Genomic DNA, 16,700 nt, shown 5'->3' on the forward strand with positions numbered 1-16,700 from the left:
CAAAACTCTTCTAGTCCCAATACAGTCCCCTCGTTCCTCGGCGAGCGCCGTACTGGCGGCTCAGCCAAACACCCCCCCAACCCCCACCACCCCCCCCCCCTCCAATTTGCTACTGCCGAAAGAAAGCAGCGGAGCATTTCGCAGTCGTCGCATCGCTTCGGGGCTACAGACAATCAAAGCAGAAAAGATATGACACGAAGAGTAAAAAAGCAGGCACAGCAGAAGTTTGCGGGCAGACTTGGAGAGAAAAACACAAGGACGAGCGGGCGGTTAGCGATGGCGGTTAGCGATGGCGCTCCCCCCCGCCGAGGGACGGCGCAATCTGGAATCGGCGACTACAGTAAAGAGACAGTAAAGGCCCCCATTAACGGCCGCTTCCAGCTGCTTTCTCGGGCTTCGCCGCCACACGACTCCCCCCCCCCCCTTTGATGTCTGTTTATCTTTCTTCTTATTTATACCCGTAATTGCTACGCCGCTGCCCGTCTAAAAACAGGCAGCGGCCGGCGCCATCATTAAAGACGCAGCCGCCGCTGACGCGACTTCACAGAGGCGCGTGCTCAAAAGCCGAGTCGGGACTTAAAGGATACGAGTGGCAGGCCAGCGAACCCATTCATTGGTCAGGTGTTGTTCCAACGTCGTCAAGTCGTGTCACCGCGGTTACGGTGAACCCACGCGCTCTTTGATTTCGTTGTTCACGCCGCGGCTATATTATGGCACAATAATGCTATTTCCCACCGATGCGATAAACCAAAAATTTGCGCCGATGTCGATGACCGATAAGTAAGCCGATAATTGATCGAATGAACTTGAATACAAATATACTTTCGAGTCCTACAAATACATTCCGTAAAGCAACCACGAAGAGACATTTTATTGGTCGATAATTGCCGATAATTATCAGCGGATTTCTTTGTTATCCATTTTGACGTCAAATCGGTCGATCATTGCTGATAATTAGCGGACACTGATTATCATGCATCCCCTCCCTAATTATTACCTTTTTTGGGGGGGGCGGGAAATAGGCAAGTCCAAAATTCAAAAATTTCAAGGATTCGTTGATATTACGATAAAATTGACTAGAAATGAACATTTGCATCCGTTATGAGAGTTAAGTCAAGAGGGAGGCAGAGAACGAAGCATGGCTAAAAATTAGCTTGTTTGCGCTCTGATGTCACTTAAAGCAGAGAAGTTGCAATTTGACTGTTTTACTACTTTAAAAAGAGTTTTAATAAGTTTGTGTGTTAAAAAAAAAAAAGTCCTCTCTCAGGTTTTTACCTATCATCGGTGAGCCTGGGACGTACGGTCCAAGGCCCCGCCATAAACAGGGATCCACTGCATTCCGCCATTTTGGGAGACGATAAACAAAGTACGTCTCATCTCACATTTGACGGTTCGGTGCGATTCATCTAAAAACCAACCTTAACCAGAGGGCGCAGGCGCAGGCTCGTCCCGCGGGCGTGCGTCCTTTCCCGCCTGACAAGAGCACAAAAATCCGACGAGATGCGAATGACAGCTCACAAATGTGCGCCATCACATTTTTTGTGTCGACACAAAAAGAAAGACGACAACTCGGCGGGTCTCTTTGGAACTCCGAGTAAATAGTTTACGCCGGGATCCCGCCCTAAATTTGGCAACTCCTCAACGACAAAAGCTGAAATCGTTGCACATTAACATGTGATCACAGCCATGTTTTACGTGCGTGTGTGGGGGGGGGGCCTTAAGAGCGAGGATGTGGAGAAATCCCACCGCCAGCCGTCATTCCAACGAGATCGACCAGACCAGACGGAGGCGCTTTGGAAAGTCGAGAGCGTCGTGAAAGCGTGAGAGATCAGCGGAACCGCTGGGTTTCCAAAAATTGGGTCGACGTGTCTGAAAAGTCGCCAAAGTCGAACACAAAAATAGGTCGACGCAAAAAATGTTTGCCCCCGAATCGTTACGGCATCCGCGCCGACATTTCCCGTCCGCAGACCCATCAGGACGTTAAGCGTTGGTTATTCCGTCGGTTATTCGATGGAATAATCGACAGGATAAGCAATTCTCACAAGATTAAATAAAGGACGGACCTCGGACTCGACGCTTGAAGGTTCACAACTAGCATAGCATCTACGCTAATTTACATTAGCCAGCATTTGGTGTTTCGCTAAATAGGTTAGCATCACGCTACGCATGAAATTTCTTGTGTCCGTTTTAGAATTGTCAAAATGTCGGAAACACTTGAAGGGAACAAAAGTTTTTGTTTTAATAAGTTTTAAGTGTGCTTAAAGCGAATCGCTGGCGATCAAGAAGGATTCTCTGCAAATCTTTGCGACAGGCAACGCAGTCAAAACCTCGACATGGCGCCTTCCACTTTTTGAAAAAAGAACGGTTGGTCAGTTTTAGAAGATAAGACGCGGCGGTATGTCAGCCGCCGTCACTCACTCAGCGCCGGCGTTTGTCGCCTCCCGGTCCGTTCGGAAACACACCCTGTCTCATTTCGCCAAACGCTCAAGCGACCCTCGTGTTCACGCTAGGATCAAAGCGACCCCCCCCCCCCCCACAAAAAAAGAGACGTTCAATTTCCCTTGTCGTTTACGTGGACAGCTCGTGTCCTTCAGCGGTGAAGGCGAGACAGCTGCCTGATGGGGATTCTGCCTTGCGCGTCCTGTCAGACAGAAAGCGGGACTAATTCATTGGAAGGAAAAACAAAAACAGCATATCGACGTAAAGTCCGGCGCTGATCACCAATTTTTTTCAAAAAAAAAGTCGGATTAGCGCGAGAAGGGGCGAGGTTGAAGTGGCGCCTCTGAATATTTGATGCGGACGGATGCGGTTCACTCCAGTGGAACAAACTGCAATCGGAATCCAGTCGCTCATCTGGAAAAGGTTCTGTAATGTGAAAATGACGGCCGCCGAGCGGTCCTTACCGTCCTCATTTTGTCTGGGAAGACAAATTCGACACTAAGGAACTTTTCGACCTTCATAAAATATTTTCTTACCTCTTCCGATGAAACATGGACTTAAAACGAATTGATTGGTACCTTTGCCATGGCCCGAGGGCGTCTGTAGCATTTTTTACTGGCACGAAGCAACTTTGAGGAGGACGGGAGGAACACTGACACACAAAAAACTACAAATGTGCTACAAAAAAAAAAACGTATGGCTACGTCAAAAGCTACCCCTGATGAAAGGACAGTCAAGGAAGGATCAACATTGACGCCAAAAAAACACGCAATGCGCTTGCCCTCATAGGAAATGTGGTCCTCCTTCAGACATAACAATACCGCTTTTGTCCATATGGCGTACGAACGTACCCTGATCGGGTAGCCGAGAGAAGCCGAGCGATGCCGAGTTGCTAACGTTGCGCTCATTTCCAGTCAGAGCGGGTAAATACTCCCCCGGGAGGCGCTCTGTACATTCGCGAGTGCGTTTGGATTTTTTCCCCGCGCCAATTTTCTTCGACATGGGCCCAAAGAAAGACGGCGGTGCCAGTGGCGGCAAAGAAAAACGCACAGTGCTGCGAACCATCGTGGATTTAGGATTTATCGCGCCGACTGTGACTATTTCCATAAACATGGCAAAAGGACCCCTTAAGTAAGCTAACAATAATAAATAATAAAAAAAAAAAAAATAATTAAGAATAATAATAAAAAAAATATATTAAAAAAAACTAACAATATACCCGATGCAAAGTCAGCACGGGACTAAAGCGTGCATTAACCGCATTTTTCATCCACTCATGCCATCGCACCACAACAACAAAAACAAGCCTGTTTTTAATTGTTTAAAAACTCTACAGGGTGTTTTTTAACATCAATACAAATTAAGATAGGAATTTTCTGTTTTTGGAACTTGGGAGCGAATTCATTGCATTTACATTATTTGCTATAAGTTTCAAATGTGACATGGCCTTGATGGCCGATTGGGTCCGGAACGCTTGGGGGGGGGCGCACTGTACTTGTACTAAATATATAAAGCTCCCTGATTTGATGTTTTTTGGATTTGTTGGGGTCTGGATGTTTCTTGGGCTGGGGAGGAGTTCTGGTGGGGGGTGTCTGGTCGGTGCTGGATTTCACCTTCCTTGGTTTTCTTCGGTCCCCTCGGGTCTCCTGGTGTTCGGTTTAGGTGAACGGTATGAGATTTTTTCTAATAGGTTTTCTGGTGAGCTAACAAATACACGCATGCACGCACACACGCACGCACGCACATACACATACTCACACACACAAAAAATAATAATAATAAAAAAATAATAATAATAATAAAAGAGCAATGATGATGACATTTCCGAATGAACAATACTGAGCTCTTATAAAAGAGAAAAAAAAATAAAAAAAAATAAAAATAAAAATAAAAATAAAAAAACATATAAAGCGTATACTGTAATTCAATCAATCCCTCCAAACAACAACATGCAGCGATGAGTCGATGCGCGCAGCAGCAGTCAGAAGTTGCACTTTTTTATTTCCTCGGAGGCAAAAAACGGAACCTTTTAATAACCCGCGTCGTCAACACAACGCCGTCAACGACTGCGACGACGGCGCGACGCTTACATTTCTTTTCCTCTTTTTTTTTTTGCTCCTCTGTCTCGATGCAAAGGTGCAAGTGCAACCTCCACGCCTCCCAGTGCCTGCTTCAGGAAGGGAACCTGCAGTGCCAGTGCGAGCACAACACCACGGGCCAGGACTGCCAGCGCTGCAGGAAGAGCTTCAAGGCCAAGTCGTGGAAGGCCGCCTCCTACCTGCCCACGCCCAACGGAACCCCCAACGCCTGTACGTACACCTCGCAAAAAAAAAAAAATGTCTGTTTCTCGACACGCTCGGATGCCGTCGGCGCGGCGTAAAAAAAGTGATACTTGGCTCGTTTCGGCGGTCAAAAAGTTCATACTTTTGTCTGCAATTCATTTCATAACTTCATTATTTTTCCCGTACAATGAATACTTTTAAGAACACAATGACCGAACCGGTAACATAGTACAATATCAATCCCTCTTTTTTTTATACAATACACAAAATATAAAATACGAAATAAGCACCAATCGCTGGTTAATAAGTGATACTTGGCTCGTTTCGGCGGTCAAAAAGTTCATACTTTTGTCTGCAATTCATTTCATAACTCCCATTATTTTTCCCATTCCAAAAACATGCATGGCAGGTGAATTGGACACTCCAAATTGTCCATAGGTGCGATTGTGAGTATGGTTGTTCGTCTCTGTGTGCCCTGCGATTGGCTGGCAACCAGTTGAGGGTGTAACCCCGCCTACTGCCCGAAGCCAGCTGGGATAGGCTCCAGCAACCCCCCGTGACCCTTGTGAGGACAAGCAGTACAGAAAATGGATGGATGGATGGATGGATATTTTGTTAACGAAATAAAATAAAAATTAAAATGATTTTTAAAAAACAAAAAAATGAAACTCCATCCATCCATTTTCTGTACCGCTTGTCCTCACAAGGGTCGCGGGAATTGATTGGCCCTGTGATTGGCTGGCAACCAGTACAGGGTGTACCCCGCCTACTGCCCGAAGCCAGCTGGGATAGGCTCCAGCAACCCCCGCGACCCTTGTGAGGACAAGCGGTACAGAAAATGGAGGGATGGATGGATGGATGGCATTATTTTTCCCGTACAATGAATACTTTTAAGCGCACATTTTGCCACTTGCTGTTGACTCAAGTGACATCGCACGTGCTCAGGAAGCGGGTGACGACCAATTATTGCTAACATCAAACGCGGGAAAACGGGGAAGCCGTGATTAGTCGGGTTTTCATCCAATTGTTTGGAATTTTTTTGAAGCAAATTTACTGAAAATGCGCAAAAACGGACATGGCGACTTCTGCCCGTTTCCATCTGTTCTTCTTTTGCGAATCTTTGAGAGGGGACTCCGCCGCTGTAGGTGGCGCTATACACCATAGAGATGGGCTCCACCCGCAATTTAAAAGAAGAAGAAAAAAAAAAAGAGCAATGATGATGACATTTCCGAATGAACAATACTGAGCTCTTAAAAAAAAAAAGAAAAAAAAAAGAAAAGAAAATAAAAGAAGAAGAGGAAGCAATGACCTCGTATGAATTTGCTTTTATAATTCTTGATCAACCGTATGCGATGGGATATTTCAAGATGATTTTCAAGGCGGTAAGAGGAAGTTTGGACAGAGCTCGCCGGGTTTGCGTCACCTCAGTCGAGGCGGGAGTGCGTGGGGGGGGGGGGGGGGGAATCCTGTCGGGAGAAGGCTGCCAGCTACAACAGCTAGCGATGATAAAATAATAATCTAGGGCAGCGGCGTCTTCCCAGTTTTGTCCTTTCAAACGAACGGCGACACGCTTGGCGTGCGCAGGAAGAGGCACGCACAGGCGGCCACGCGGGCACAAACGCACCTGCGCCTGCGAGCGCCGCAGACAAAAAGGGTCCGATTGTCAGCCCCCGTTTCTACTCCTCAGCTCAGCGCTAATGCTAGCGACACGCAACACTGGCGCTTTTTTACACTCGCCGATCCCCATTAGCCCAATTTAAAAAATTCAAAATGTTTGCAGCTTTGCTTGGCGGAAGCGCAACGCACAAAAGTGGTGGCGGCTCACGGAAACTTTTGGAGTTTCCGTACAGCACAATTATCCGTCGGGAAGCGTTTAATATCACGTTTTCATTTCTTTCCTTCCAGTTGAGGTCACTTTGTCTTATGAATCAAAGTTACTATCTACGTAATGACACTTCGAGAGCTGTCAAAATTCATCCATTAATGGACAAGTAAACGATTTTAAAAATCGAGTAATCGTTTGGAGACATTTTTTAAGTCAACATTTCCAAATCCTCTGATTTTTACAGTAGTTGACTGATTTCTGTAGTCCTTCACGAAAGAAGACTGAGAATCTTCTGTTTAGTCAAAATAAGACATTTGTAAACATCTGTTTTTACTTTTGAAAACAATGACCGAACCGGTAACATAGTACAACATCAATCCCTCTTTTTTTATACAATACACAAAATATAAAATACGAAATAAGCACCAATCGCTGGTTAATAAACAGTAACAAGGGTGAAAAAAAAATGCTTTTTTAATACACTTTAATGTAAAATTTAAATGAATCCGATGAGTCGATTAATTTAATAATCGATACTAAAAACATATTTGATCATGACAGCACTAGAAACTCCTCTTTTATAACACTGTGGGAAAAAAAAGCGTTTAAAAAGATTTCATATTTAAAAAGAGGACAACTTTTGACATTTTGCATACATTAGTTTGAGTTTTGAATGTTTGAGAAGAAGATGAAGATTCGGTGGAGGGCGAGACGCCGGGCTTGTAAACAATGTTCTGCTACTGATTGCTAAAGAAAAATGTAAGAGAAACACTTTTATTCCTGCTCGAAAAAAAAAAAACGAGAGCGTCCGCTCTTCCTTTTGTAGGTCCGGCGCTCACGTCGTCACCGTAACGCATCATTTCTAATGCTCTCGAACGGCCAGCAATTTTGCGAACTCTGCTTTTGAAAATGGCTGACAGGTGAATGAGTTCAAATTCCAGATCGAGAACGCAAAGTTCTGGAGCCAAAACACGCTTTAGTCAGTCAAAAAACGTCAAGCCCTCCCCTTCCTCCATGTGATCCTCAAGACGAGCCTTTGGGCAAAGTCAATGCATAAGTCAACAAGTTCTCATCTTCTTCTCCTCTTTTTCTTCTTTCAGGTACGATTGCTGGTTCGTCCTCCGGTTCTAGTAAGTAATAATGCAAAGCAGAGGAGATTTCGCTGCATATCTTTTCTTCTTCTTCTGTGCCGTTTTTCCAAGTTTGAACCCCAACGGGAACGCTCCCGACACTCCCTGCAGTCACCCGCTTCCGTTCCCCCTGCAAGTCCTCTCGCTTTTCTCGCTCTTTCCATCTCTGCTTCATTATTAATAGGCCCCCTCTGTCGGCCATGTTCTTTCATCGCCGCACATCACACAAACCTGCTCAGGAGGAATTCTTCCACAGTTTTCAGACTACAGACGATGACGGACTGAAGGAAAAGGGAGTTGAGCGCAGACAGTTGGTAGAGTGGGCGGTGGTGGGGGAGGCAAAAAAAACGGAAAAAAAAAAACGGCATATGCATGTGATTCCGGGTGAAGGGCTTGAGGGAGGTGGGAATAAAAAGGGGAAGCTGATTAGGGATTCTCTCTGTGGAGAGTCTCTCAGTCTCGCAGCTTTTTGCACACAAGCCGGCGTCAAAGTGGCGACGTCGACTCGGGCTTTTATGCACGTGGCCCCTTTTTCGCGCCGCATAGAAGGCACCGACGCGGAATGGGTGGGCCCGAGTCCATCGATGGCAATTTTTGCACTTTCATAGGCAGTAGCAGAGGCGTGGTGGCACCGTCAGCCGGGACTGACTGAACCGCTGTTTATCATGGGGGGTACGGTTCAGACTAAGTGGAAAATCAACAATATAGAGAGAATAGGTCAAATTATATTTAATATATAAGTAGCACGTAACATGGTGAAGCAAAAGGCTTAAGAAAAAATGGACAATATTACAAACATTTAAATACTAGACAAAAAATAGATATTACAAGAATGTCAAAACTAGACAATATAAAATAGACATTACAAAAAAATAATAGAAAATAGACAATATTAAAAAAAAATGGATATTATAAAAACAGCCATATTTCTATTAGTTTAACTTTTTTTTCCCCACTTGTGTGAACAAGAGTATGAAAACTTAGGAAAAAAATATTTTATTGTACATTTAGAACAGATATAAAATTTGCGAAAAATTAATTGTGAGTTAACCAGGGGTGCGAATTGCCTAGTACCTGGCAATTCACGATTCATAGGCCACGATTCGATTCGATACCGATTAATCCCGATACAAATCTATAAATTGATTATACACTGTAAGATTTGTATGAAAATGTATTTATTTATCTGAATATAACATTCTTCCATGCTTAACGTGTAAATCCTAACCCTAAGTAAGACATTATGTTGAATATTCCCATAAAAAATTGATAGTGGAAAAATCGATTCGAAAATTGCGCGCTGTAATATTGCGATATATTGCCGAATCGATTTTTTCTGACACCCCTCGAGTTAACTATTGAAGTCATGCGATTAATCACAATTTAAAACCGTAATCTCCTGACACCCCTAATCGCGACACTCTCCTGTACAAACATGTTCATGTAAACACGGTCGAGCTGGCAGTTTTCCAGCTTCAGAGTGATTGCTGTTGATGGATCTTTTGATTTTGCAATTTTGCACAATGGCTGTCAACATGTCTGCACTTATTAACATCTCCAGCAGAAATCAATTTCAACAAAGATTCAAGACAAAAAAATAAGCCTGTTGCAGCAAAATGGCCCCCGTCCGCCGTCTTCTGTGAGCATTTTTCAAAATCATTACACATCAACATCTGGGTCAACACACGATCCCCGCAGATTCGTAAGCCTCCCTTGTTTTAAGCTCCGGCGCAGCGAGCGGAATTCATCTTCAAGCCTTCGCCGTTGTGCGCCCGAGTCGGCGAGCGCACACCCGTGGGGGCGTATGGCGCGCGCGTGCCAGACGGCGGACTTACGGATCACCTTCGGAGGTTTTTTGGTGCCGACTTATATAACTTGTCGTAGTAGCGGACCCGCTTACGTCAGTGAGCGCGCTTTGCGCGAGGATTAGGTTGGCAGGAGAGTCTGATCCATCCAGGCCGCATCCTATTGGTCAGCTGGACAGATGGGCAGATCCGCCAAATCCGACTCACGTATTCCCGTAACTAACCCCCGCCATCCACCATAACCTCGACCTTATTTTTCCAACGCAGACATGGCCGACAGACATGGCCGACTTCAGCTCCGAATGTCACTTCGGTGTATTTCCTTGGCAGCAAAAAGACACAAAATGGCGCCAAAGCTTTTTTTAGAGCGTTTCATAAAAAGCACAAAAACAGCAAATAGACGGTTTTGTCAGCAGATCACCGAGGATGGACGCGACTTGAGTGCGATTGGTTGTCAAAAGATGCCTTGTGATTGGCTGGATACTTCAGCTTCTTCTCAGGTTCCAAAAACATTCACGTTAGCTTCAAGGGGAACTTAAAGGCAAAAAAATGTCTAGCCTAACCGCAATATTCTGATTATTAATATTGATACGAATTAGGCAGACATTCGATCCAGCACCGCCCCCTGCTGTCGACTGAAAATGACGTCAAACTGCCCTTGGGCTCGCATTGCGAATGTCACAAAGCCAAAGCTAGAAAAACGGTGAGCTGTGTGAAAAGCGATGAGCTGGAACCACTGAGCTGGTATCCTATTGGTCAGCTGGACAGATGGGCGGGGTCACCAAATCCTAGTCGCTGTTTGCGAGTAATACGGAACAAGTCCTACCGAGAAGAGCGAATATTGGCGCCACCGTCGCATTTTTTTTAAATTTCCCTGGAGCAACCAAAAAATGACGCCAAAGCACTACTTTTTAATGAAACTGCGCTTCGGAATGACTAATAGAAGCTCCTTTCCTCACTTCAATACAATTCCTTGGCACCAAGAAGCCACAAAATGGCGCCAAAGTGCTACTTTTATCTTAGACCAGAGGCCATATATAGAGATGGCTCAAGATGGCGTCCGTATGTCATGTGACAAGCAGTTGACCAATCACGCCGAGTTGGCCAAACTCTTTCTATATACGGCTCTGTCTTAGACAGGGGCTGTAGCGCCACCATGTGGCATTTTGGGACACTTCAGACACAAAAAGAAAGGTTGCAAAAACAAAAGAATTAAAGTCTTACGTGTATCCTGAAAATGTTGGCCCGCTAGCCCATCGAATCAAAGCCTTTATGGGTTTTTTTTTTTTTAAATACTCAACACTGCCTCGGTCGGAGCAGGATGATGGGAGCATGCTTGGAAAATCATGTGACACATTAAAACAGCGTCCACGACCACCGCGAAGGCGCGGACGCTAACCGGCGGACGGCCGAATCGCAATGTCTTCATTAGCCGGCGGCCGAATCAACGGCGCGCCCTCAACGTCGTAATAGGACATGAGGATGCTGCGAGTGACAGGCGGCATTAGGGCGATGATTGCGGGCGTTTGGCGCGGCGGCGTAACAAACGATCTCATTATATGCAAATGCACTGCGAGCGCGCGTGGATGTGTGTGTGTGTGTGTGAGCAAGCGGGGAAAAGCGCATGAACCCACGATGTTGTGTGTTCACTTAAGGCTGTGCGCGTGTGTGTGCGTGTGCGTGTGCGCCGTGAGACAGTCCATCTGCACAAGTCAGACAGGCGGGCACCTGTCAAATCACCGCGCAATAAATCCGCTTTCATTGCCATAACCTATTTACGAAAACACAATATAAGCATATGGTAGGTCCTTCGATGCATTTTCTATCGTGCTGGATGGCGGGTGAGCGGGAGGTTCCCAATCCCGGCGGACTTTGGAGCGAGAAGCGGCTCGGGATGGACCGATTATCGGCCGGGCTGATGGCTGGTTATTTTGACAAATATCTGCATCGGCAGTCATCACAAGTCCGGGCTTCGGCCTTCCTGGGTGGAGTTTGCATGTTCTCCCCGTGCCTGCGTGGCTTTTCTCCGGGTACTCCGGTTTCCTCCCACATTCCAAAAACATGCACGGCAGGTGAATTGGACACTCCAAATTGTCCATAGGTGTGATTGTGAGTATGGTTGTTCGTCTCTGTGTGCCCTGCGATTGGCTGGCAACCAGTTCAGGGTGTACCTCGCCTACTGCCCGAAGCCAGCTGGGATAGGCTCCAGCACCCCCGTTAAGAAAATGGATGGATGGATTTGACATTATTTTACATATTACAACATTTTTACATGATTTCATTGGTTTAAATTTTAAATGGTTTTATATATTTTGGTTAGAAAAAAAATATTTTAGATATTTTTTTAAATTGAGCTTTTGTATATTTTTGTTCATTTGGATTTTTTTATTTTTTTTTATTTTTTTTGGTTGTTCGTCTCTGTGTGCCCTGCGATTGGCTGGCAACCAGTTGAGGGTGTACCCCGCCTCCTGCCCGAAGCCAGCTGGGATAGGCTCCAGCAACCCCGCGACCCTTGTGAGGACAAGCGGTACAGAAAATGGATGGATGGATGGATCTGCATCGGCCTTTTTAGAAATCTGAAGGCCGATAAAGCTGGTATCTCGCTGAGCGGCGAATGCTTGCGAACGTAGCGAATTCAGGCTTTTCCTGAGGATGTGTAAGATGTTCCAGTTCGTACATATTCAGATAATTTTTCACTAGTCTACGAAGATCTTTTGACACCAAACCTAGAGGAGGCGCCGTGTACAACAACAGTGTGCCGTCCCAATTGTGTCACAAGCTGTTACGCTAACACTCTTGGCCCGCAGAGGAGTTTGCACTGCTCCCGTTCTTATGACTAATTAATGATGGAGCACTCCGCGAGGGGTTAAGGCCAATTCATATTTGCCGTGATATTAACACAATCAGACGCCCAACACGGACACTCCCACCTCCAAGTCCCTTAGACCAGGGAAGCCCCAACCACCAGGCCTGAGCTTTTCTTTTCTTTTTTTTTCTTTTTCTTTTTCTTTTTTTTTTTTTTTAAGCTTTTCTTTTCTTTTTTAACTGTTATTTTATGAACGCCACGTTTGTTTCTCCTCACACATTTTCTTAGCAGATTCAAAACAGACATTCACAAAATTCCCGACTTCCGGGAAGCCGTTTTCCCAGCGTCGTTCAAGTGACATCAAACCAAAATGGAGCAATTAAGGTACTGCGCTGTGATGCCATGGTAGGCGGGCAAGGAGACCCCTCAGTCGTCAATGAACTTTAAAGCCATCTAATTAGACATGACAAACAGTGAAACGCACGCTCCTGATGTCACTCGTTAGGCCGCACCCCTAAATGCTTTAAAACGAACAAACAGCGCAACGTCGAGATTAGCCTTGACGACTTCGGATGTTTCTCTGCAGGATAAAAAAAATAAAAATTCTCCCAGTGATGGCTTGTGGAACAGCTTTGGAATTCAGTCTTTGTCAGCAGTGTGAAATCACACTCTCCACCGTGCGAACGCGCATCACGCCGCGCATGTGTGCGTGTGCGTGTGCGCGTTTGAAGGGGAAAGGAAGATGAGGCGTTCTCTGGATAAACAATCTGAGGCAGCATCTCCTATGCTAATTCGCATGCCCGCTCAGCAGCTCTTCGTTTGCATTTACATGCCGTGTCCTCGTGTAACTGATGCGGCGCAGCTTAAAACAAAAAAAAAAAAAAAATTCAACGCCAATTAAAAAAGCCCCCAGACTTTTTTCAACAATTACGAGCACCTGGGATCTCTCCCGGTACGGTTAAAGTATGAATGCGCTGTACATGAAATATGTGCAAGACAACTTCAAGCTGCATTGTGTGACTTCTGTCTCTCCCTTGTGGAGGCCCCGTTTTACTGCTGCTCCATTTCTACGTGAGCTGTTAAGAGTCAATCCTCCGTTTACGTAAGGGGTCAAGCTGCCACTTGACTTTCAACAATATCTAATGTGGGTGAAATTAAAATCTTATTCAGAATTGGAATGAGTCACAGTTAAGTTTTGGCAGAGAGCATTTAACAAACTGAACTGCTGAAGACAATCGTAAGGCAAAGAGAGACATAAGGCAAAGGAAAGAACGGAACTAAAAGGCTGTTGGTTTTTAAAGATATGCGAGGAAAAAAATTTTTTTAACATGGATTTAAAAGCATTTCTACTTGAGGCTGACTTCATATTTCATAACATTGATGGCAACTCTCCCGTTTGCATGCAGCATAACAGCTGAAAGCCGATTCATCATGTTTGCTTTGAAACCTGGGCTCCACTAATTGACTCGAGTCTTCGGAGCTCAGAACCCTACTGGGTTAATACTCAATCAGCATTTCCTTAATGCATTCAGAACCCAAACATTTCAGTGATCTGTAGACCAGTAGCAGAATTTTAAAATGTGATTCTCGAGCTGACCGAGTGAAATCAAGCAGTTTTTGAGTACACGATTCTGTATTCCCACAGGAGTTTCTCGCCACTGTTACGGTACGTCCTCACGCGTGCGCGAATGCGGTGACTTTGATGAGATTGCGCAATGGCGTCGTGCCAGTCATGACGCCAACGATGATGCGGGGCCGCAGTGAAAACAGCTGCTGGAGCCCCGGGGAGGACGTTTGGGGGGTGGAGAGTGGGCGGCAGTGAGATTTGCCCGGAAGTGGGATGCTTACAGGATGCCCCCCCCCCCCCCCCCCCCTCCGAAGGGAAGCCACTGGAGACGGGCACGGCCCGTGCGAAAAACACCTCCAGGGGTTGTGGAACACAGATGGAAGCATGCGGCGCGGTGGTCTCGGGTGGGCTGCTATGCTCTGGCCACTCAGCGACTGGCGTGTATTTCGCCTTGCATGCATTCGCAAAAATGCTAACCCTCCCCGGGACGGAGAAAATCTATACTTCTCACAACTTGAAAAAAGTTAAAAATAATACTTGACCTTCGTTACGTGCTCTCTACCCAATCACAATGCCAGCGGAAAGTGTCTCGACTTAACTTATACATGAACTGCATCATGATGATGATGTCATCAGTGTTGTATTGATACTTTAACTACATTGATAGCTTCAAAGCTAATTTAGCACACCCCCTGTTTCAGACGAAATGTAATGACCGAAAGCTGTGCTCGTCATCGGTACAAATCGAATGCAAGGTGTGCTTGGTCTGAAGAAGAAGTACTGTACTTGGTTTGAAGGGCTAGTTCTGGTTTAATCAGTTGTGTAGCTTCACAATCCCACGGGGTTGTCATCTGGCAACCACGACACAACAAAAGCTCCATCTGAACTAAATTCCCATCTCTCTCCCCTCTCCACACAGTAGCCCCAAGAACGGCAGAACAGAAAGGCAAAAACGCCCTCTGGGAAAAGCAGAGCGTGGAAAAATGCAGGGGGAGGAAAAAGGGCGGAAAGGAAGGGGAAACGTTGAGATAGTTAAAAATGCATAAGCGGGATGTGTGTCCTCGCTGGTCTTTACAGGCTCTATCGATTGGAGGGGTTCTTGGCAAGGTGTGCTTGCAAGAAGATGTTACAGGATATGGTTTTTAAAACCTTTAAAAGAGCAAAAGTGCATAGGTTTCCCACTTCCTTTGTTAATGGGAAGAACAAAGATAAGTGGGCGAGTCATCAAGTCATTTCCGGGTAAGGGTTGCATTGACTCTCTTAGCAGATGCCTTGCGAGAGGTCATCCCAGCAAAGTGTCAAGATTCTGTCCTTGTCGTTGTACCATTGGTGCACCAACACCCCCCCCCCCCCCCCCCCGATGGTTTCATTGCGACAGCGTCCCCCCGCAAGCCTGAGAAACACGAGACTCATGGCCACAAAACCTTATCTGAGCACAATGAAAGGCGGAAGGACAATTCACAAATTCAAGGTAGTGCTAACTTTAGCGTTAGTAGCGACGACAGCAGACTCATCTTGGAGATGAGAATGTACATTAAAATCAGATCCTCAATGAGCCTTAAAATTAGGGGGGGAGTGGGGGGGATTACCAACATCTTTGCTTTTCTTTGGCATTTCAGTCTCTCACGTGCTTGACGAACATGAGACTCAAGACCACAGAGACACTTTTGCATTGGAACACAAAGACGACATACATAGAAGAGTTTCCTTTCCTCGTGAGAATCATAAACAAGGGACGACAACCTCATTTGAACATGAGAAAGAAAGAAGAGATGAAGGTAATGGCATCTCCCCACAGATGCAGCATTGTAGAAAGTAGAAATCCTTTCCTTAAACCTGACGACTGAGCTTGGTTGCTAGTTTCTCATGTGCTTGAAGAACATGAGACTCGTGACCGCAAAGGCACTTCTTCATCTCACCGCGAGGACCACAGGGGGGCTACCATTGAAAGACAAGTTGAAAGTGAAGGTATGACTTTTCAAAGTAGTGCAGTACTGCCTTTAGCAGCCTCTCATCTATACATGCGAATCAGTGTCTCGGCAAGTCTAAAAAAAAAAAAAAGAAAAAGAAAAAAGAAAATATATCAACGTCTTTGCTTGTCAATGGCATTTCAGTCTCTCGCACACGTCAGGAACATGAAACTCAAAGCCACGGAGGCTCTTTCTCATCTGACAGCAAGGAAGAAAAACAGAGAAGATTTTCCGTTCTTCGTGAGAATCTTGGCCATGGGACGACAACCTCATTTGGGCATGAGAAGGAAAGAAGAACTGAAGGTATTGCCATCCCCCCATAGATGAAATCTTGTAGAAAGTAGAAGCCCTTCCCTGAAACCGTAGAACCCAGCTTGAGTCCAAGTCTCCACTTTTTTAGTGTTAGTTTCTCATGCGCTTGAGAAAGATGAGACTCACGGCCTCAAAAGGCACTTTTTCATATGACCAAAGAGGGTCACGGGGAGGCTCCCAATCAAAGTGAAGGTATGACTTTTCATCAAAGCGGTGTAGAAGCTACTATAAATGCCTCTCGTTTTAGAGATGAAAACCTACATGAGAATCATTTCCTCAATGGGGTTAAAAAAAAATCTTTTGTTCGTAGATGGCGTTTCAGTTTCTCAGACACCCGAGCAACGCGAGAGTCACGGCCACGGAGGCCCTTTCTCATCTGAACATGAGGAAGACAAGCATAGAAGGGTTTCCGCTCCTCGTGAGAATCGTGGCCGTGGGACGACAACCTCATTTGAACATGGGAGCGAAACAGGAGATGAAGGTATTGCCATTTCCCATAGATGAAGCGTTACGCAGCTTGAATTGAAATCTTCACTATGTGTAGTATTAGTTTCTCATGTGCTT

General features: G+C 45.6%; 2 protein-coding genes across 12 annotated transcripts in view; one reads left to right on the forward strand and one right to left on the reverse strand.

Annotated features, from left to right (window-relative positions):
* The window catches only part of ntng2b (netrin g2b), a 71,477-nt gene that overhangs the window by 39,990 nt on the left and 14,787 nt on the right, over positions 1–16,700 (forward strand). For 10 of the 11 annotated variants that reach the window (XR_015097311.1, XM_086097526.1, XM_086097533.1 and 7 more), the window contains exons 4-9: positions 4,576–4,748; positions 7,647–7,676; positions 15,474–15,632; positions 15,715–15,822; positions 15,969–16,127; positions 16,447–16,617. Coding sequence is in view for 10 of the 11 variants with exons in the window: in XM_086097526.1 (XP_085953652.1) it covers positions 4,576–4,748; positions 7,647–7,676; positions 15,474–15,632; positions 15,715–15,822; positions 15,969–16,127; positions 16,447–16,617 (800 nt within the window). In the remaining variant the exon portion in view is untranslated. The remainder of the gene's footprint in view (positions 1–4,575; positions 4,749–7,646; positions 7,677–15,473; positions 15,633–15,714; positions 15,823–15,968; positions 16,128–16,446; positions 16,618–16,700) is intronic. The other variant, XM_086097535.1, reaches the window with a different exon arrangement.
* The window catches only part of dolpp1 (dolichyldiphosphatase 1), a 62,379-nt gene that overhangs the window by 13,766 nt on the left and 31,913 nt on the right, over positions 1–16,700 (reverse strand). The window lies entirely within an intron of this gene.

The sequence above is a fragment of the Leptonotus elevatus genome, chromosome 15 (assembly GCF_054856555.1).
Source record: "Leptonotus elevatus isolate MCC_2025b chromosome 15, RoL_Lele_1.0, whole genome shotgun sequence".
Classification (NCBI taxonomy): Eukaryota; Metazoa; Chordata; class Actinopteri; order Syngnathiformes; family Syngnathidae; genus Leptonotus; species Leptonotus elevatus.